At 36.1% G+C, this 23,007-nt stretch overlaps 1 protein-coding gene across 4 annotated transcripts; it reads right to left on the bottom strand.

Moving 5' to 3' along the window:
• Positions 1–54: 54 nt before the first annotated feature.
• Positions 55–22,710, bottom strand: LOC148834969 (ras-GEF domain-containing family member 1A-like). Of its 4 annotated transcripts, none has more exons than XM_088915894.1 (13): positions 22,352–22,710; positions 13,816–13,995; positions 12,087–12,215; positions 9,593–9,730; positions 8,030–8,251; positions 7,267–7,341; positions 6,564–6,653; positions 5,823–5,925; positions 5,231–5,310; positions 4,781–4,972; positions 4,076–4,199; positions 3,198–3,270; positions 55–1,810 (listed from the first exon to the last, which is right to left on the bottom strand). In XM_088915894.1, exons 1-13 carry the CDS (start codon positions 22,394–22,396, stop codon positions 1,789–1,791), a joined length of 1,473 nt encoding a protein of 490 aa, XP_088772020.1. In that variant the 5' UTR covers positions 22,397–22,710; the 3' UTR covers positions 55–1,788. The 4 variants fall into 4 exon arrangements, with proteins under 4 accessions (XP_088772020.1, XP_088772022.1, XP_088772021.1 ...); XM_088915896.1 differs by lacking the exon at positions 22,352–22,710 and adding an exon at positions 22,029–22,279; XM_088915895.1 differs by lacking the exon at positions 22,352–22,710 and adding an exon at positions 19,492–19,617.
• Positions 22,711–23,007: the final 297 nt, after the last annotated feature.

Raw genomic sequence — 23,007 nt, 5'->3', positions numbered from 1 at the left:
TCTTTAAATTAGTGTGAAAAGAAAAAAACAATTAGCAAACCTTAAAAAAAAAGAATGTTTCTGCAGTTTATTGGAGTCATTGTACTCGTGCACATGCAGAATCTCCTCAGTGTAAATGACTTCAGTGGACAAGCAATCACGGACGTATTCTTGAGAAATCAGTCACACCTGTATAGTTTCCCAGGCTCCTTTAATTGACAAACTATGTTATCAAAAGCTCCCCTGCTACTTGTACATATATCTTGGGTACAGAACTGACCAATTCTAAGACAAACACATGGTATTATGGTGTTTGCCGCTCACTTCACTGAGAAAAAAATGGCATATTTAGAAACTTTCAGAAACCAGAGCAATAAAATCCAGTGGACACTCAATTATGAGAAATCACTTGTAATCTCAATCACTTGGTAATGTCACCAAAGCTCTGAGTGGCTTAGAAACAAGAAACAACCTGTAAACAACTGGGGTATTGTTGTCCAGTCATGTGCTTGTTTAAAATTGTTCCATTTACAGACTTCTGCAGGGCTAGCTGCTTGCTTATATCTGGGAAAGGTATTAGCAGAATGGGAACAAATATATAAGCTGGTAGTAACTAGTAAATGAGAAATCCATCAACAGCACACTTCTTGCAATGAGGCAAAAATACTGTATTGCTCAGGTAACCAAACACTTCCTGGACTAGCTCAGCAATTTATGATACCACTTGGTGAAAGTACAATATAGATATTCAATGGTCAAGAACAAGTACTCATTTTTAAAGTAACATTTTCCTGTTTAATGTTGCATGTAATCATGTAAACACATGTACTGTAGTAATAGCGAACATGAAACGTAAGCATCGCAACCCCTTCAGTTGCTGGACAGCTTCCGTTCATTTGTGTTTTTTGCTGCTTTGAAACTAATAACATTGGTCGCAAAATAAAAACTTAAATGAGCCATAACTACAGAAGACTGTAACCATCATTTTATGTAAACCAATTAACTAATTGCATTATAACCAATTTTGTAAGATACCATGAGATTTGATTGAAAATTGCGATGGTTATACTTCAGCTCAGGGAACCATTTGTTTCCATCATACAGTAGCTAAATGTCCCCTGGGATCTCTCACAGCTGAAGATATGGAATTTTCACTTAAAATCAGCCAATGATTTTCAGGGATATCAGTTCAACAGCATTGTATAAATTTGATGGGAAAATGTGCTTGTGTATACAAGGTACATTATTTCTTAATTTATTTTTGTTTTTATTTGTACTGGACAACTGAGTATTTTAAATTCAGAGCATTACATAATACTTCATTAGATGACATTGTTATTGCATTGTGGTAAAGGTATCCCAAAAAAAATATCTTTAGAGAAAAACAGAAGTGTCTTGACTGAGGAGACTTGAAAGAAACCAAAGCAATGAAAGGCAGATCTGCTCACCTTTTAACAAAGGAATATAAAACCGTAAATAAATCAGTATCTGAGAACATTAAAACAGCTTAACCACATTAAAACTGTTTAAAGGATTTCTTTCTCTAAACATAGGTAGAGATTTGGTACTACTGTAGGAATGAGACACCTCCCTCGCAAGCCAAGTGCAAAACTGCCTCTGTCTTCATGAACAGGGCCCTGCCCCTTGCACGTTTAAACAGAGCAATCCTCTGGTATAAGAGCTTTTCTCTGGCCAAGCAAAAATATATACAAATTTCACAATATACAAAAAAAATCCCAACCAGTGAGATGAAAATTCCATTGCTGCATACAAAATAATTTACTGCAAAACTGAATGTTTCTTCTGCGCTCAGGCCCTGTTCAACATTGCTCTGAAAAATAAAGAATAAAAAAGAGAAAAGAATTTAGTACTTCTACAAAATGTTCTATTCCCTCTTGGTGAATCATTTTAATTTTCTACAAAACCAATAAAATATTCTCGTTGAGAATAAACTGCGCATTACCATGGAAGAAAACACCGTACATTAGTGACATAAGTTTGATTTTTTTTCCACAAGTAAATTTAGAAACCCATAGAATTTAAACGAACTGTCAGCAACAGGCTCTGAAGATTAAAGAGGGATGCTGGACCAAGAGGAACTCGGGAGCTTCTAAGTGGTTCTGTGAAACCACATAAACACAAACAGCCTCTGGGTACTGAAACTGAAAGGTTTAGCAGTGCAAACAAATTTGTTTTCATCATTTGCAGTTGAATTATAGTTCTGCCAGAAAAAAAAACATTAAAAAACAAAACAGGGATGCATTAGCTTTTACGACACGTAATCAAATTAATCTGATGTTTTCTGTTGCTGGTAAATATGTAATACATCCCAGATGCTAGGTTTCAAGTAAAGCAGATAAAAGGTGCTCACCCACACCAGGTTTTATAGCAAGGCTGTTTGATTGGTTTTCCTCTTTTTAGTTATACAGTATATCTGAAAAGTATGTAGGGGAGTTTGAATTGTTGCCTAGCAACTTTGCACAGGAAACCTATGAAATCTAAGAATAACGATTCAATCTTACTTCCATCCATATATCAGTTGCAAGACTGTAAAAATTTAACAACTGAACATATTTTAATTTTATGATTAGAGATGGAGACATTTCACAGCTATTTTCTTATCTGGAGGTCCTCAGAGAAACATCAAAATAACTGCATGTTACAGTATCTACAGTACATACATTATGTTTATATAATTTTTACTAAACAGGGTAGCTAAAAGAAAACTGCACTACAGGACAAAGAAAAAATAGGGAACAATCAGTTTCTAAGACACTGTTGCATAGTCTAAACGTTAATGTAAATGTTTTCTTCTGCAACTTTTTTTAAAGTTAAAGGTCATTTTAAACAGTCTTAAATGTCAATGTTAATTTTATCCCCAACTGGTAGCATAGTTACATCTTTGTTTCTCTAGTTAAAGGTTATGTTTTTCACTTAAAGTACTGTGAGACAATCATTTTCTTGACGGGGAGCATGAGAAACAAAAGGAACAAAAAATACTGGAAATGCACAAAATTACACACCTGATCCTCTTATCATTATTATATGAAATCATGTAAACAAACATGAGACACTTGGTTGCTTCAAGCATATTCTATGCTACAGTAATCAGAGCTAACATGAAGGACAAAATGAATAAGTACATAACCAGTGGCAGGCATTTTCTGCATGGAAAATATAGCCAATTCTGATTTTATTCAAGATTTAAGGTCTCCTACCTGAGGGTTTTCAAGCTATCCTTTTCCCTGTGATTTTCTGGTCCTTCACTCTCAAATGAGGCAATATAGAGAGCTGAAATAAATAAGAAACCCACAGAGTTCAAATACAGCTGAAGTAATAAAAAATGGAAAGCAAGAATTTAAATACTCATTAAATCACAAAAAGAAAACTACGGCAAATTCTGCTCAAGACTGTATAAAAAGAATTGTTTTCATTTGAATTACACCAATATGTACTGTCTACTAATTTTCAATCACTGACAACTACTGAAAATACCAGTACTTCAACAGTGCAGGACAACAAATTATGCAAGTGTACGAAGTTCAGAGTATATCTCAAATACTTGGTACTAATTCAAGACCTGCAACTGAGCAAGGAAAAACAATATTTGATTATTACCTGGTAAAATATTGAATCATTTCACAACATTTGCTCCTAAGCAAAGGTTTGACTGAAGGACAATTTGTTTAGCAGTAATCCCTTACAGAACAACTAAAAAATGCTAAGGAACTAAAAATCTGCTTATATATTATTTTTAGGATAACCTAAGGAATAATTTTCTATCCTTCTAGAGTCATTTTATGTGCTTTTTAAATTATATTTAGCACAAATGAGTCTATGGCACAGATAAAAAGTCACTGTTTCTGCATGATAATTGATAAAAACTATTTAAAAAACATTTAAGGCTCTACAGGATAAAGTCTTATGGGCAGTCTTAATGGTTTACATAAAACTATAAGTTGTTTAAACCAATGTTGCTATTTTTCAGCATGCACAGAAAGTATTCATATCTGTAATGCTGTCTACCAAAACTACCTTAAGGACTCTATTGCAAGGTGACTAGGTCTTGATTTAACAACAAAAAGGTTTTCTCTACCTTCCTCTGTGTAAATGGGTGCAGTAAGAAGATAGTTCTGTATTCTCTTGCTGATCTCAAATGGGCACTCCACAGCCCTCCATATCATGAAGTCACTGATTTGTCGTGAGATCTCCCAATATTTCTGTGGAGCAAAAAGACCAGAGGGGGACAATTAGGAAAGAAGCCTAAATTAGAAAGCCTCCGATGAATGAGTTTTGAGGACTGTTGTGCCTTTATTCCCCTGTCTGTAACACTTACACACTGGTTTCAGCAGCAAGGCAAGTACAGAAAATTACAGTACATTCTGAAATGTTTTAAGAATGTAAAGGACAACATCCTCAGCACATGTGTATATGGAGACAGGGCAAGTATATCTGAGACAGAATGAGTGAGAGTTGTTTCAGCTCTATTGGAGATGAACTCTGAAGCTTGTCAGATTTTTGACACAAAAAAAAGACATCACTGTTCATAAACTGTTATTTCCCAGAACGTACTTTAGGAACTGTATACATATTTTTCTTAATTATACACAAAACCATAACATAAAAAATAGTGGCTGAAAATGCTCAAAGTAAAGTTTCTGGAAAACGAACTGAAATATCTTGTCTTTTATTAATTTTACAGAAGGTGGCTTATTTCTTTCATGCTTTTCAAATGGGTTCCAAATGATTTCTAGCAAACAATAATGTAATTTCTGTTGAATTCCCATCATTCAACACTCACCTTGAAGTTAATATGTCCATTGGGCAATGTGTCAGAGTGCATCTTATTCAGGAAGTAGATGTCTTTGACAAACAGGCTGTAGACTGGAATTACAATCTTCTCACAGTTAGTGAGAGCTGTCCTGGAGCGCTGTGCTGCCCCCTGTAGGGCTGTACGGTAATTACAAAAATTGCTGGAAGGATCCATGTAGTGCTGCAAGAAAATAAGTAGTGTTAAAATTTGTCAGCCTTAAAAATGTCCAGCAACATTTCTGAAAACTGACATTTGCCAAGCTTCAAAGTTACAATCTATTTAAAAGCCATTTAATGACCCAACACTTTTTTTTCTGAGAATCACTGCTGAAATGGGTACTTCCATTTAATATCTGGAAACCATTGTACCCCTTCATATAACATTCATTGTATAGTCTTGTATAACACTGCAGAAAATATTATAGTGAACAAATTTTACCTCCAAAATGTCAAACTTGGCTGTTTTCACTTTGGACCATGTTTTCTTTAAGCGTGCGACTGGACTAAGGTTCATCCCAGCTGAAAAACAGAAAGACACATTTATGACTGATGTAAAAAAAACTGTTTGAAAAATAAAGTACATTTTTCAGCATACGCAAAATAGACTTTCCTTTGATATACAAATTTTTTCATCACCTTTTTTTCCCCAAATTAAGACCCTGTTCTCATATTCACTCTACAGCTAAATCCCACACACAAGTAAGAGGAGACAGAATATTAAAGCTGTGAGTTCAAAGTCTCACTGTCACTTTTCTCACAGCGAGCTTGTGCAATGACTACTAAATTCAGTGTTCTGAGTTCCACTGAAATAAAATCTAAAGTGCCCCTTTAGTTTGCCTCATTTCACAAACACGAATGTATAACACATTTTGCAGATATATGGCTGAGTCAAATTAAGTTTAACTTAGTAAGTAACACTCTCTTTTTCACTTGGCACCTCTTTTGTGCTCTTCAATGCTTCATTAGGGTTAGTAGTCACATTTGACATGTCAGAGTGGACAAAACCATTAGAAATTTAAAGTTTTACTTACAGATGATAGCCATAAGGGAGTTAAAGTTGCCAATGTTAAAGCACTCTCTTGCCACATCAATGAAAAATTCCACAATTCGAGTCCTCTGCTTCTTTTTAACAACCTGTGGGACAAGGATATTGTTATAAGGTCAAAGGTTAAAACAATCCAAAAGTAATGGTATGTGAAATGGCCTCTCTCTTTTAAGATATGTAAAACCTTGCAAAAACAAACTACAGATAATCACGTAAAACATAGTAGAGAACAATTTTCATACTTTACATGCAAGACAAAGTAGAGTTTAAGTGGCCACTGAAAAACTTTACCTAGATTCTGCATCTACAGTATAAGCAAACATCTTGAAAGCTAAGCTATATCTTGTTCCAGGCAGAGAAATTGAAAGCACAAGATGTTCCTGTAGCCCACTCTTCTGGGCTCCAGTGAGCTATTATATAAGAATCTCACTAAAACAGCCTCCCTCTTCACAGCCTTGCAAATATAACAGCTGTTTCTTGAAGAATGGTTTGTAATGCATACAGCTCCTGTAGTCTGATAAATGAGTGTTAAATAAAAATTTCACACCAAATGAGTTGCACAAGAGCATGCACAAAAGGTATTTTAAAATCTTAAAATAGTTAGATTTCATTTTCTAACAGGCTAAAGGAATAGTTATGAAGGGAAGAGTGGCTAAACTTGCATCCAAATCACAGATAGCTGTATGAATAAATTACTTCACGTGTACTGGCATTCTCTTTTACTCACCCGACAAATTTCTGTAGCCACGAGTGTGCTGAGCTGATTAAACCAGTTTTCATAAGCTTCCACATTCTGGGTCTTCTTGCTATCACAGCACTGAAAACCAGAAGAAAATAAGTTTTGAGTTTCTAGCAATCATTTGTAGCATTTACTTCTGCAGTACAAATAGAAAATAGTTTATTAAATAATTTGTTAAATCAAATGCATTGTATATTCTGAAGAGATTGTGGTAGGAGAAATATAGTTTTTAAATAAAGAGTTTAGCATATTTAGCAAACAAACCATTTGAAAAGGGAAGTTAAGGTAACCTCAGAGAGGTTTAGCATGATTTTGTATTTCACCTACAGCTTGGAACCACAAAGAACACAAATGTATTATATAATGGTGATTAAGCTATGGTTTAGAATAAAAAAGATCTTTCTACAAAAAGAAGTTACTACCCTATCTCAATTATTTTAATTACATTTTTTATTTAAAATGTTTCTGCCACTGGCATGCATTAATTGATTAGATTAATAGATTTGGAAGATGGAAAAGGACTGGATTTTCAAAACTACACACTGCCTCACAGAGCAAGTTTGAATTTCATCTTTCTCTGCAGAATCCTGGTCACTTACTTAAAGAAATCCATTTATCAAGGCAAGCAATTTCAAGAGAAAGTCATAAAGGTTCAATTTATCCATAAAACTGCAATGGAGCTGTGGTTTACCTTGTGATTTGGTATGTTTCCTGTTTGAATGCACAGATGTATTACATCCTCAGGTTGAATATTCCGTATTTTTTCCTATGAGAAAATTATTGTTAGCATTTGCTAGTACTTTCAACATATTCGAGTGCACTAGAGAAGAAAGAAATTTCCTGCTTCTTAGCTCATTAAAGACTGATTTGCTCTATTGATTCTCTTTTGTCTGGACAAAAAGTTGTTCAAAGCATTAATCAATAAAGCCTTATTAAAACTATTATATTACAATAAAAACTACATTTAAAAAAGACCACTTTTCCTGTTATGCAAAGCATTTATTTTTATACACATATTAAACAGCAGTATACTGTAATTTGTTAAAGGAGATAAATTCTAGATTATGTTGTCTTTAAATTAAGATTAAGTCACAAGTCAGCTGTCTGGAGATAGGTATAAGACTAATTAAGGATACAACCTTAAATCTACAAATAATGTAGATAGAATGGCAGTGAAAGTTCTTAAAACAATGTTAAAAAAGACGGTCTTTTGTTGTTTTAAAAGTGCACACGGTAGCTAACGGTGGTCAGATAACAGCTGTACTTTTATTACGCAGTTCTAAGCAAGGGTGGGGTACTATTCCTTGTACTTTGGAAACATCAGGTCATCCAGATCTCATCAGTTAGGGTGGGAATGAAGCTTTTGTGCTAGAAGTGAAACTGCAGGCATCTTCCTACAGCCCGAGAGCACTGCCACAGGAAAAGGATAAGGCGTTTCTCACGCCGTCACTCACCAGCTCAATGTGAGTGAGCTGCTGGGCGAAGACCAGGGCGTCGCTGCACACACTGAGGATGTCCTTGTGGGTCGACTGGGACTTGACCTTGAGAAGCGTGCCCTTCTCCGAGAGGCCTGGAGTGATCTTGCCCCGCACTTCCTTGTGTTGGTCACGGGTGGACAGGGCCTCATCCAGACTCTCCATCATGTGATTCAAGCTCTTCTTAATGGTGGAATTCCCCTGAAAAAAAAAACAGAACACACCACATTTGCAGGGTTATTCTATACAGTAGGTAAATAACTACAGAAGACCACATATCAGGTGTCACATTTACAAGTCCAGACCTGTTAAGTGCTGAAATACAGCTAAATGGGACTCAAAGTGAACATTTCAAACTTCAGCTTGAAGCTATGCAAAGAAGCCGATCACAGAATGCTGTTGTGCATTTTTAATTACATTTCTCCTTGATAAAAGTGCATTTTTGACAGTTTTGTAATTTCACAGCACACACAACATCTTTAAAGTATGCCCGTAGAGCTCCTGTTTGACGTGTCCTTTCAGTGTTTCCCATCAGTCATTCTCCTCTAACAAGTTAAGAATCAAAATAAAAGGCAGACTTCTAATACATCATATAGTGCTGCAGGTGAGCTTTCGAATATACTACAATACTTGAATAAACGATTGCACATTTATATTTTTGGATGAAAAAATACCTTGGTCATATGAAAAAGTTTGCACACCCTTCCATTTCAGTGCCCTTCACATTAAAGGTATAAGTCATTAGGAAATACAGTAACTTAAAAATTCTTAGTTTTACATTTGCACTTACAATAATAACTGTCAAACTTACACATACTTACTATATAAATATTTGGCTATATATTTTTGCAACTGCAGACAATTTAAAGAATGAAAGAAGGCAGGTGACTAAAAGAAATCATAAAACATTTCCCACATAATATACTCTTCTTGGCGTACTCCAAACTGTTAAAGTGGAAAAGAAAATGTACAAATGTCCAGCTGGAAGTACAAGCAAAAAGAGATATCTCAATTTGAAAGAAAAGGAGGTTCTGAATACACTGGCCTCAGGCCTTATTGGTACTTAGCGTACGAAGAACTAGCGTCAATAATTATTGTTTATTATCTTGACTACAAATAATTAGCGCAATTATTTGAACTGCTGTATGGAAGCGTGAGCCCAAAATGTAAAAAAACAAAACAAATGCTGATCTTGTGTTCTTACTATCGATTACATAACACTGGCTATATACAGTATGCAATAGTCAGTGATTGCGTGTAGCTCACTTCCCTAAATGGTTAACTGTTGCCATAAACAAAAATCAGCTTGTTGTAGTGATAGCATCACACGCTACCTTGAACTACACACCGCAAACAAGTTTAATTCTGCATTTAATACTGTAAACTCTAACCACGTTAAAATATGAGGTGGAAGCACCCTGATTGTCTGCGAGGACTTCAGAATTTTGCTACAAAATATGCCCACTGTTACCAAGATTTATCACTTGAATGTAAAGGAGAGTATAGCTCACACTGTTCTACGACAGTACAATTCTTCCTTACCTCATCACAGTGGCAGATCTTCCACACAATATCTTTCAGTTCTTTCCTAGCCACTCTGTCCTCAAAGTCACACGGAAAGGTTTCAGTCCATTCTCGGAGGAGCTGGACAATTTTGGCTGAAAATAGTTTCAACTTCACCTGAAAAAAAAAACAAGCCAGGTTTAGTGCTCTGTTTCAGCTTTCAGTTTCAGAGTTAAAACACTTAACTCTGCTTGGAGGCTTGCTTGGTGGTTCATTTAAAAACTCTTCATTACTAAATATTGTACTTAATTTGCATCAGAAGAGCTGTGTGTTCAGAAAACAGCCATTCACCTATGGGCAGAGGTTCATTAATCGAGCAGCAGGCTGGATTAATGAAACCTTCCATGATATCAATATGGTATCACTTTTTAATTTACACACCTCACTCACATGGGTTACACACAGGTCCCAGAACATAAGTCTTCAAAAGCAGCAATCAGTAAGCTTGCTATGTCTCTCAAGTTGATATTGTCCACCAATTGAAAGCTAACAACAATGTCTTACTGGGCTAAATAAGGCTTCTTTATTCCAATCCACCCCTTCTCTGCAGGTCTCAAATTGTTCATGACTTAAAGAAGTACAATACCTGCTGGACCACAACTTCTGAGCTATGATTATGGGGACCCTGATCTAACAAATTAACAAACTGTTGGGATTATTTTGCTAGTGGGTGCAAGACGGTGCCAAGACACTATGCATTTCACTGGAGTAAAGAATGGATGTTTAGTATCCTAGCAACAGAACGAGAGAGCAGTGCCACACTTGTGAGAAATTATGGTTACGCACAACAAAACAGATCATGAAAAGTACAGTCAAAGCTTTACAAACAGCAGATGTAGATAAATCACAGGTGTGATTACAGGTATCATGTTTTAGTATAATAGCTACATGAACTTCAGACCTCCTGAAACCCCTAGAACACTGAATACCTCTGGAATGATGGTATCTACATTCACAAAATAGTTTTAGTTCTGTTTAATTATACACCAAGGCTATTCTGACAGCCAAGACCATCTGTTGAACGAGTGCATTTTAAGAAATGTCTGCATTTGTACCTTCTATATATCCTGCGGAAGTCTAAACACTAAAAGTGTTAAAACATCGACACATACATCAAACACCTCCTGCACGCACTTTCATCAAAATACCAAGAAATATCTCTGGTGGAAGGCGCCTGGTTAATTTTTGTGCAGCAGACTGTGGTTACTAAGCAGCAAAACGGTTCGAATACATGTTTGTGTTTTAGCACATTTTGCAAAGCAATGACATTAATGCATTACAGAATAACTTCAATAATATTGATTTTACAGAATTAAAATAGACTTAGTTATGAAACATCTCAGGTGTTTTTAATCTGTGATTGCCCAAATGTTTCTTCCCTGACAGTTAATATTCTTGTAAAACAGTGTTTCAAAGAAATGCTACATAACTTGGAAATACTGTACCACTTAAAAGCCACAGCTTTTGTATTATATCTATGACATTACAGGATTACCTATTGTTATATTTAATGTTTTTAAAATTCTTAACCTAGATACATTATTGTTTTACACAACTAAAATAATTACTTTTCATAGGTTATTGAGAGCTCATTCATTCCACTGCTGATGTGCCTTGTTATTTATTATTTGCTGTGTAAAAAATGTGGACTGTTTTGGCAAGGTTCCTAGAATAGCCAGGGAAAAAAGTGCATTAAAAATGTAAAGTATGCATGGTTATGCAATGGAACCCTCAGACGTGACAAACATGGCTACAATATTGTCAAAACAGCATATGTTTTTCATTTGGGTTTCAGAAATGGCTTCTACTGAGGTGTCTGACGTCAGCAAGAAGTGCAGTTTAGCTCGAGGAGTGACCTCACCCTGTGCTACTCGGCCAGTTCATATTGGCTCCTCTGCTTATGAGCTCCGTTTGTCAGAATTATACAGTATGTGCCATAAAATCTCTCATCATATGTTTAACTGCTGGCAACTGGTCAGGAAAACAGTTGCAAATTTTCAAGGGAAAAGGCAGAGCTGTTGCAGGAGAAGATGCAAAGCAGGTTTCTCTATGTTTGGGAATTTGAATATCCACATACCAAAAAAAATGTCTGGCAGATTAACAAGGAAATAACAGATCATTACTAAGATCATTGTAAGCTAGACATATAGTTATATTCTCCACAAGCAATTTTTTATAACCCAAGTACTTCTCTGACCTGTCAAAATGACCGTTTTAGCACTAATATTAGTAACAAGCCATTGATAACCACGGTATTCACAAACATGAGATCAATTTAACTCAATGCAAACACAATAATTGTAAAATCTTTAATGACAAGAAAAAGAATGAGTCATGGAGATAAAAACAACATGCCCTGAAAACATGTTTCTTAATTATTGAAAAACAAGTTTCCTTCAGGCTGCTTTTTTATCTGCTGAACAGATACGACCAACACTTGTTGCACAAACTGCAGAGACACGCTGGGCCTCACCTTGTCCATCTCAGGGCCCATTTCCAGCTGCTGCTTCTGTTTCAGGCAGATTTGACCCACTCTGGCCAGAAGCTCTGATGGATGAATGAAGATCCTGGTGGTCAGCAGGAATGTAAAGATATATGTCCGCTGGAGAGAGAAAAGACGGTTTTTAAGCCTTCCACCATGAAGAAACGAATTGACTGTACATAGAGCCCTGCAGCACTGAGAAGGCAGTCTTAACTGGGTCTGAGAATCCTGTGGAGTCTAAAATCCTTTATTATTTTACTGTGATGAGGCATAGTAAATGACTGGATAAAATGAAGAGATCTGGGTCATCATGTCATAAAAACATGTATAAAGAAGGCAGAGAGGGCTGTACAACACCATTAGAATATAAGTGGACATTAGAAAGGCTGCAAATGACACGAGGCCTTGCAGCTCATTTACAGTAGCTGTGTTCTGTTAAAAGCTAACTGACCCAAAGATCTCATCCAGCCGTTTCTTGAAATACACCATGGTACCAGCTTCAACAGCATACTGTAGCTGGGTAGCTTCTTCCAGACTCCCACAACTCATTGCAAACAAGTCTTCTGTTCTCACTTTCAAATGCATTTCCTCACATCATGTACAGTACATTCATTGTAAATACAGTATATCATTACCAAGGGCTGACTCTAAAAATCAGAATGTCAAAATGTTAAGATGAACTAAACAAATCCTACACACTGCAACCTTCAAATGAATTTGTACTGCTTCAAAAGAATGACGGGGCCTAATTTGTTGGGGGTTTTTTCCAAATAATCTCTCCGAAGCATCTGCCAAAACCTGTTTAGGTGTGACGTTTGACGTTTTCAAAGTCATATTTAACATAACAGACAAAGATATAATTCAGCTAAAGAACATATCAAATTCTGATGATTCAGTAGAGGTTTCACATTGCACACATTAAAGCACATTGGTGTTTGAGCTTTAACGGTAACTATACAGGAAAACTGTCTGTCTAGTAAGCAAAAATGCAATTACTGATTTTTCTGTTAGTTGGTTGAGTGGTTTGCTGTGACACTAAGACTCTAAGTGCTAACAATAAATAGTAGGTATATTAAGAATAAATACAACTGTCTGCAACAAAATCAATACATCAGTTTTCACCCCAGGGTCACTGACAAATAGGTGACTAAAGAAGGTGGAGAAGGGAAAAAAATTCTTATTTTGCATAAACATTATACTTTAGTCACATTCTTTCACAAAAAAAAGTCAGGAGTGGTATGAGGAAAAAAACTGGGTACAGTAATAGGTAGTAATTTACCATGGATAACACATTGCTGCCCCTCCACCCTAAAACAAACAAGAGGTACTGTACTTAACTCTTCCATCTGCAGTCCCATAAATTGAGCATGAATACAGCACACAGTAAGTCAACAAAATAAATGCTTAATAATACTAAAAAGAAAAACAGATTAAACATTGTTTTCCCAAGAATATACCCAAGGATCTAGATTGAAAACCATTAGGCTGGTGTAATCTAGCTGAAAGAGGAACAGCAAGCCATTCAAAATCTCTCCACCAAGAATTTAACACATTCAGATAAGGGAAGATGACTACTTGTACCCACAACAGCTACAGACCCATAACACTGCTGAAAAGCTGACAGCAGTTTCAATCTTTAAGTCAGGGGCAGACGGCTACAGACCTCTGATGTCACCTTCATTGACACCAACATGATAAAGACAGAGGGATAAACACTTACATCAGGGTAATAGTCCAAGGTTGGCACCAGTCGCTCAATTAGAGCCTCCAGGGACCCAGAAACCAGAGACCCATCTTGGAAAATAAGATCAACAGACCTCTCCCTCATATCAGCTGGCACTTGTCCACTGCACTCTGAACCAAGCATACTTGGAAAGAGTGCTGTCTGGGGCATCGTCTCCTGTGGAACATAAAGGAAAAATAAATAGCCATTAAGGATACCAATAATAAACTGAAACATCCAAGAGCCAAAGACCGGCCATTACTAATAAACCAGAAAACAGCTTATTTTAGTCTTCTTATTTTAATCATAATTTTTAATTTGATTTTAAAATTTTAATTATCTTTAATAGCATTTAATTCAAAGCTATTAGGCTTACCTAATACTATTTACTATTTAACACTGTTTTATGTCATTGTCATGTAGATACAAAGGTAAAAACCCATCATGAAGAAATACTGGTGTGAGGATTAGTCTGCATTAAAAACATAAACCCACTACTTATACAATATGGTGTGTTCTTCAGAGAATTCAGCATGTATTTTAAATGTTTCCCCTTTATATCAAAATACAAAATCAACTATGAAATGTCCCCACAGGTTAGAAATTTCCAGGTATCATTGACAAAAACAGTGCACCAACAAGCTAACAATATTTACACTTATGATTTTGTTCTTTATTTATATGAAATTCCAATGTCAGTTCAAAAGACACGTCAGCAGCATTTAATTAAATCACATGATCGGGAACATTATTACGAAACTGATATCACCACAGCTTTGCAGAAGTAACTAACATTTATTTTTCCCCATACACAGGTTGAAACCCATTTGAATCTCCAGTATATGCCAATGGAAATCCCCAAAAAATACAAAATGCCAACATTTCTCCCAGCCACAAAGATATTTGAGTATTACATGATACTTCTGTAATTTTAATTCCCTTTTTTCATGGTTGTTTCTGTTCAAACAGAGTTTATACACCTACACACACACTCCAGAGAACTCAGCTTGAAGTGAGAGCCATGAATGTGTTTTACAAAAAATGTATTTTTTTTTCACATTAGTGAAAAAACATGAAAATGTGAAAAAGTCCTACTGATAAAGAAACACACTTAGCACAGAGAAGTGAATTAAAGGAAAGCCATTTTGTCATGCTGCAGATCATAAGAATTTTTTTTCTGTGTCAGGTGACTGAACCCATTCCTGAAGCCATTTCAGAGTTTCCAGCTACACCAGTTAGCACACTAAAACCAAAACACACGGCTCACATTTCAAGCACCAGTTTTCATTAATTCACGCCTCTGAACAGGAAGTATGTTCTGATGAGTGATAGTGAAAACACGTTGACATACTAAACCTATGAACTTGTCTCCATGTTTATACTGTAGATACTGTATTAGCATGGTGAAGAAAAACATACTTGTTGCAAACATTAGTTGTACAGTTAATTGTAGACCAAACATTATACCGACTATATTTATTTCACATTGTTCATATTTTGAATATAATCATAGTCTGTTTAATTACAGTTCTAGACTACTACCTTCACCAAAGATGTGTTTGTTCTCTTACAGGCAAGTCAATAATTTAAAATTTTATATTTAAAAATAGTAATGGAACAGAGTTTTATGAATAAATTCCATTTTCTAATTTGTACAATGAGTGAGGCACAGTGGTTGGTGAACCAAAAGGTTTGTCAAATTCTATTGCGACACCTCTTGCGTGAGAACAAACAAGCTCGCCCCAGTCTGAAATCGCAATGTACAGGCTAACTAAACTGAACTCTGGATTGACCAGTTAACATTCTGAAAACACTTGGAACAAAATGTTTCAGAACAGTTACGTGCATTTCAGACATTTTGCAAGTTTTTTGGCACTGACAAAATGTACAGTTTTTATCTCCCTACAGCTGTGAGCTCTTAGTACTTAACTTTGGCATTCAGTCAGTATTGCCTTTGCAGTTCACTAACCTTCTGTACCACTGGCAAAATGACATCCCACGCCCTTTCCCAAATTGCAGACATTCCACCACATTCATGTTAGCTACAGTGTGTTCCATATGAGAGAAAATATGAATGTCCTTGTTCAAAACAGGCTGTGAGTATTTACTCGGATTATGTACTGCACATTGAGTGGAAAGAAAAGGTTTGCATAATGTAAATGTAGTTCAGGAGAAACATTCGCACACCCTTTTCAGACAATGAGAATCGATGCATTGTTATGGAACAAAAATATCAAATACTGTACCTTATATAACACCAATGACCTTGGTTTAGAAATATTAAATTCCAGTTGAAAGTTATGAAAGTGCCCCATGATCATTGATGTTGCTAGTGCAGGCATAAATAAAAAGAAATGAAAATAGCTAAGCCATCTGAGCCATCTTCTTACAAACCTCAGAGTACAGTATGTCTTTTAATGCTCTTAAGTTATTGCAGATAATTAATACCATCTAGCTTTCCCACACATGCAGTCACTCTGACAAGAACTGAGAAAGTAAACACTCGCAGGGCCTCAAAAAGGCCAGCCTCCTTAACCATGGAATGATCTGATGCACTGGTAATGCTTTTCGTCCAAGACTTTCCCGGTTTGAGTTTCAAGTAGTGGAATAACATCCTGGCAGTGGGGCCTCTGGGGATGTTCTAAGTTGGCTTTGTTAATGAATCAGGTTAGAGAGAGAGAAGCGGCTTGGAATGATTAGTGTCAACTCGTGTTACTCACTCTTACTGAGAAATCATGCCCAGTAAAGAAAACAGCTACACCCATTTGACCAAAGTCCTCCTGATCTCAACAGATTTGCCAAAGCAAAGCAGTATATTGGTCATATACTGTATGCACCACAGGAGTAAACATTTCCTGGCCTGCTTATGGCTTTTCAGACACTCCAATATGTTCTATCCTCAGCACTTACTTCTGGAGTGAATTTGTAATTGGGCATTCAGAATGAGAGAAAAACATACAAAGGAAGTGCCCACAAAAATCCTGTTTACTCCAGCATATTTGTTAAACAAATGAAAACCATGTTTGTTAAAACAATAGTTCCAGTCATAGAAAAGGAATGTCTGCAAGTAGTAATAGTCACAACATACATACATATGTATACAGTACTGTACATACAGTATATACTGTATCTAGTGACATATGACACTGCATCACATATGAAGCTGTATCATGAGAGAACGTCATTTTATAAAAGAAAACCACAGTTCCAGCTAAGGCCAAACTGGCTAAACAGGCCGCTTTTCATAACTTGCTAGCATTAATTTTTATACCTCCTCGCATTTTAAGATTTGTCACTTTAAAAGTTTTCTACCCTCTATTACCAGATTCCTCATACTAGCATAAGAGAAATAAAGTCAGTTTTCACATGCTCAAAAATGTCCAGTTCAGGGCATTTTGTTTGTAACCAAATTGCTTAAGTGCTATTTTTTGGGGGGAAAATAGTACCTCTAAAGAAAAAAAAACTAAACCTAGATTTTTGTCCTCAATGCCCTACTACTCCAACTGTAACTGTAATCTCACTGGACTGTGAAATTAGAGGAAACTCGTCCATCTTCAGTTTTCTATGTATTGATTGCCACATTAAGGTGATGCACTGAAATCACATTCCAAAATGGGGAAATGGAACCTTCTGAACATGATACATATAAATGTCCCATCAGTATAATGATTTCAAGCATCATCAAATTCATTTGCCTCCCAAGTCAAAAGCAAAATAGATCACAAAGCAAGCAGTGTAGCTACTGGTACAAAACATCTTTTAGTTTCAGTCTTGCTCTGTTCAAAATGAACCTGAGACAAGTACAATACAGTATATAGCATTTGTATAAGCACTGATGATAACTGGTGTGACCTGGTGGAACCAACAGAATAACTAGTCCTATCATCAGTAATGGAACACTTTAATGTTACTGCACCAACACTGCTTACTTCAGCAGATTCTGCTCTCTGGGTGGAAGGAAGTCCCCAGTTGGATATTTCTGACAGATGGACTTTCCAAACACTGCGTTTTGAGAAGCCATGTGAATCAGAAATCACACCAGTTACTAGGCTAGTGTGTTCCTTCCTGGCCTTTTCCAGTGGGATGATTTAAGACAGTTTTCAGTCTACTCAGAACAAAATTCCTCATAGAAACTTTAGCTCATATCTAACCTTCTCCTTTGTTCTGTGGAAGATACTATCTCCTTCCAGAAACTATAAAACAAAGGATTTGGCAAGTGGTGTTTGTGGACCATTAGGAAACTCTGGACAACAGAGAAGAGTATTTCCAAACCACTGGCCCAGTAAGGGAATAAGAGACACTATGCTGTAGGAGGTGCTATTGCTCACAACAGATGTCTAATAAAGTTACTATTGTACCTACTTAGCCATTTAAGAAACCATGGCACTGTTTTTAAGAGTAGGGATGTTTGCCCCAGAATCCTAGCTAAATTCAACTTTATTTTTGCACAATCTGGGTTCCATAAATCTGCACTTTAACTGAGCTGGTGAAACAGCTTCTGACCTCTCCACCTTTGATGTAAGTCCTGTGTCGTGCTGGCTATGCCACCCAGGTGGGTGCTGTAATTCAGAGGTGAATGAAGTGATTCCCATATTACCTGCAAAGCACTGTAGGATCCTTTGGGATGAGAAGCTCTAAACAAACACCAGCAATTAAATGAAATGGATAGAGAAAAGCTATGGGCTATGTTATCCTCAAAGAATTCTCTAAGATGTGAAGATAATTCCATTATGAATTTGTTTTTCATTTCATTCATGTTTGCCATTTTATCTTTCCACTTGTTTTTTCATGACAAAGTAAACCCCCCCCAAAACGTAAAAAAATCTGTAACTTCTATGTTGTCTTTGTCAGTAATGTCAGATCTAATCTGATATATTTTCAGTCTGTTAAAATCATGTTAGGAACACTATTAATATGTCCATGTGAACCGTGGATCAAATAACCTACAGTATTTAAGTGAAAAGCATTTAGCCGTTGGACTACATTTGACAACGAAGACCTCAGAAAACGTAGAAAAGTATCAGGTAAGCACAAGCGACGATGCGGAGCACAAATAAGAAATCAGACATTGTACTTGATTAAGTGTTTTTGCACTGGATTTTGGTTAAGATTAATTATAAGTGCAGACAAACAACGCTAAAGTCATAACAATATTTCCAGACTTTCAGAGAACAATCACTGACTCATTCACTATCGCTACCGTCATTGTTATTGTTCTGCACATGTGTATCCTGTTCAGAATGTTGTTTTCATAACCTATGCAAGCTTAATTACAGGATCAGGTAGGAGATACTAAGCTTTTAAAAATGTTTATAACCATCTATGAAGTTAATTTTGAAGCTTATGATAACCATTGAATGAGACATAGTAATAAAAAATTAAAGATAATGCCAAAAGCTTCCGTAGTGCACCGCATTTCGACCAGAGACTGAAAATAGGATTCACATTTCTAAACAAAGAAAGGTAAAGGTAAAATCTCAACCAACAGAAATTAATCTGGCACTTAATATGAAATTATACTTCTGCGAAAACCTATTTTAATTTAATGAAATCCTTCAATCTTCATTTGTACGTTTACGCTCTTACGCTTTTACTTTATGTACTTGTAATTCCACAATGATGAGAACTGTAGCTCGCACTTAGCTGAAGAGAAAGCACACAACTGAAACTTACCCTCATTTTCTTTTCGTGCACAAAATAAATCTTTCTGCGAAGCTTTAATCCTAATAATCTGCTTAACTAAAAATAAAGACGCGATCCTCCACGCTTGTAGTTCAGGCTGCTTCCCGCTAACAAGTAGAAAGCAAGCAAAAGTTTTAAAGAAGCTAAGTCCAGCCCACCAGTATTGAATTTCTGTATGGCTACATTCCCCAAGCGTGCACTGAATGGAACCACCCCTACGCCTTGGCTGTCATAAGACAATATTCCCCTTTCTGTAAAACAGGAGGATAAAAATAATTTGGTTCCTTTTCTTAAAATGATTCAATTTTTAAGAAACAGCGAAAAACTGCTGAAGTAAGCAGTAAGCAACTTTGGAAAATAAATGGAAATCAGTCATTGTTTAAAAATATGAACCGGTTTTCTTTCATATCAGAAACTTCCGATTTCTAATGTTTAGTCTGGCTTCCTATTGGAGGGACAAACTTTTTAAAATGCAACGTTCATTTCACGAATTAATTCATCTATCTTATTCTAAACAAAAACAAAACTGAGCAAAACCTAAAACTAGAGTAAACGTGCTAGAAAATGAGTTATTATATTCTGGTAGCCAAATTCTCACGACCTTCTTGAAGAACATAAACACATACAGTATTTACTATAATAGATCCATTTAAAGTTTAAAATATCACGGTAAAGTAAAATGTTTATTAAATAGACTTGCAAAAAGGCCAGGAATTAAAAAAAAACATTACAATGGATTTGAGTCGTTGCAAAACTAAAGTTCTGCTGTTTGTTGACTTTTAACTTTATATTTTCTTATAAATTTATAAATTATAAATTTTATTAAGTGAGAATAAAAGTCTGACACTTCGATGATTTGCAAATACTTTGCATGCTGTGGAGATTAAACTGACCTCTCCTGGCTGCATAACTCAATTACAGATAAGGTAATAAAAATGTCTATGCAGAAACATAAATAGAAGTGTTCTGATATTCTAAGTACAGTACTATATATATATATCTTACCGATAAAGTTTATATCCCTTACCAGTAGGATATATGCATGTCGAAGGCGTCACAGGCTCAGATTACTGGCATAACGTGAGGTGGTTAGTGTGGCATTGGTCCATGATAGCACCATGGATGAGAACGGCTAGTTCAGAACTAGCCAATTACACACCTGTTGTGTAATCAGAGTTACGTTTTTTATTAACACAATATATATACGGTTTTATTAATATATATGCAGTATATAACCAGGTTTAGATATTTAATATTATAAGCAGAAATAAATGTTTGTATCTAGTTTCGAAATATGGTTATTTTTACAAACCCAGCTGCAGAGAATTTGTTATTATTGTTCTTACACAGTAGATGTTGTTTCTAACAATTGTACTGTTGTAGTAAACAGCAGTGCAGCTCTTAAATGTCACCCTAAAAAGTGAGCTTCTAACATGCTAAATGTATTTCAAACCCAGAGACATACTAGATGATGGTGAGAAGCAGGAGAGGAGATAATTGTTGCCAGATTGCTTTCAAGTCAAGTTCAGAACAAGGTGCGTTTGTAAAGTGACAAGATAAAAAAATTATTTTCGGTCTGTATTCGGACCCAATGGCATGTTGCTGCCACATTCACAGTGAACCAACTTCTCTGTTCTTGTTTCCTCACTGGTTTTCTTCCCAGCTTCCATTACCAAGTGCGTATCCCCGCTTGCTGGAGTAAAACCACACAAACCAACCGAAAGACACAACAAGAGGGCACTATCCTGACCAAACTGACAACATGTAAATTAATACTATCTTTGCATTTGACTGCCTCACTAAAATATTTATACTTAAAAGGGGCCTCAATTTCAAGGTACTTGCGTGATTAACATGCAACCGTTGACTACAGAAGGCGCGACACTTCAGCTTTCGATAGGTAAAAATGGAACAGGACTATTTCTGGATATTCTATTTTTGCTGCGATTTAAGAGTATTACTTTCATGGAAAAGCTTTCAGACCTGAAAGTGGTAACAAGTTTCCATTCTTTTCAAACATATATTACAAACACACAAATGAAAATGGTCAAAGCCATGCAATGTTCATGAAGTGATGGGGAACGGTTTCATGCGTTTGGTTATTGGAAATCTGGACAGATAGATATTCCTGAATAATTTAAAGTTTCTAAATGTAATTAATTTTTGCACATATAGACGAGTGTGTTGAGATTCAAATGCTCGAATATTACTAACAGTAATCCTCATGAAAATAATCACATTTTCAAATCAAAAGAGGAATTGCTACAGGTACAAAAAGTCTGAATAATAATTAAAAGATTTTCTTCTTAATTAGCACTCAACTGATAATTTAAACAAACATACGTTGCTATTTGTAATCTTCCCTGATTGATAGAACAGTTGCTTTCTCCATGGAAATTGCGTTTCAAAAATCCTTAATCAGGTCACTCGCTTGCATTATTGTACCTTCATTTATCAAAACACCGGTACTGAAGTCCGAATATGGGCTTTCTTGTGAAGTGCCTGAAGTTGAGAGAGCGGGGTCTTACCTTATCTTCACTACGGTCCTAAGAAAACCATTAAGAACAGCTCTTTCGAGAAGTACACCCGAATTAGCAATCATTTGAATGCCCCCATGATGATCCGTGGGATTTTAGAGGAGTTGAGGTGCTTCTTGCTATCACTACAGCCGGACCGCACTCTGGGAGACTCTGCACGATTTTTTTTCAGTCATTCCCTTTCTCTTGTTCGCTGTTATCAAGGCCCCACTAATCTTCTCTAATAGGATCCCTACCTTCTCAAATCCCTTTCTACCAGAAATCCCCGTTAAGGATATTTCTTGCCATTACCCCCCCAAGCGTCGTTATCTCACCTTCGGGATTTGCGGAATAAAATCTAAATCCATCGGCGCACTCATTTACTTTCATTTCAATTTTTCGAGGCATCCGTCTGTACTGTTCCTAGTTTAATCTGTCGCTCAGAAGAAAATACGCGCTGCAAACCATTTGGCTATGCTAAAAAGGAGGTGCAAAACATACTGCTTGCCCGAGCTATGTAACATGCATTAATACTTCGCCGTCTTTATTTCAGGTGAAGTAGCTACCTAAAAGGTACAGCATTGACACACAACATCAACAAAGCTAGCTAACCTACGCCTCCGCACCTCTGCGACTTTAAACGAGCTGTGCGTGGGAAAATAATTCACTCGAAGCCAAGAGTGCCATTTAGCTTGGAAATACTCTGTGCTACTGACTGTATATATACACAATATGTTCCTCACCCTCATCTTATAGACAGATTCTTATCACTACGCAGATTGGATTGTTTGAAGATTATGAATGTCCAATTAGAAGAAGAAAAAACATCCCAGCTTAATACTAAAGTAAAAAAGCAATTTGAAAAAATTCGGGAAAGATATGAATATCGTAAAAAAACGCGAAGAATGTATAAAATATAAAAAAGAAAAACAATGAATCACGAAAAAGACAATAACACAGTGAAAGTGATCATTAAAGAGAATTTTGGGAA

This window comes from Atractosteus spatula, chromosome 5 (assembly GCF_055471065.1).
Source record: "Atractosteus spatula isolate fAtrSpa1 chromosome 5, fAtrSpa1.hap1, whole genome shotgun sequence".
NCBI classification, from domain to species: domain Eukaryota; kingdom Metazoa; phylum Chordata; class Actinopteri; order Semionotiformes; family Lepisosteidae; genus Atractosteus; species Atractosteus spatula.
The sequence above is the reverse complement of the archived record's forward strand: the minus strand, read 5'-3'. Positions and strand labels throughout refer to the sequence as shown.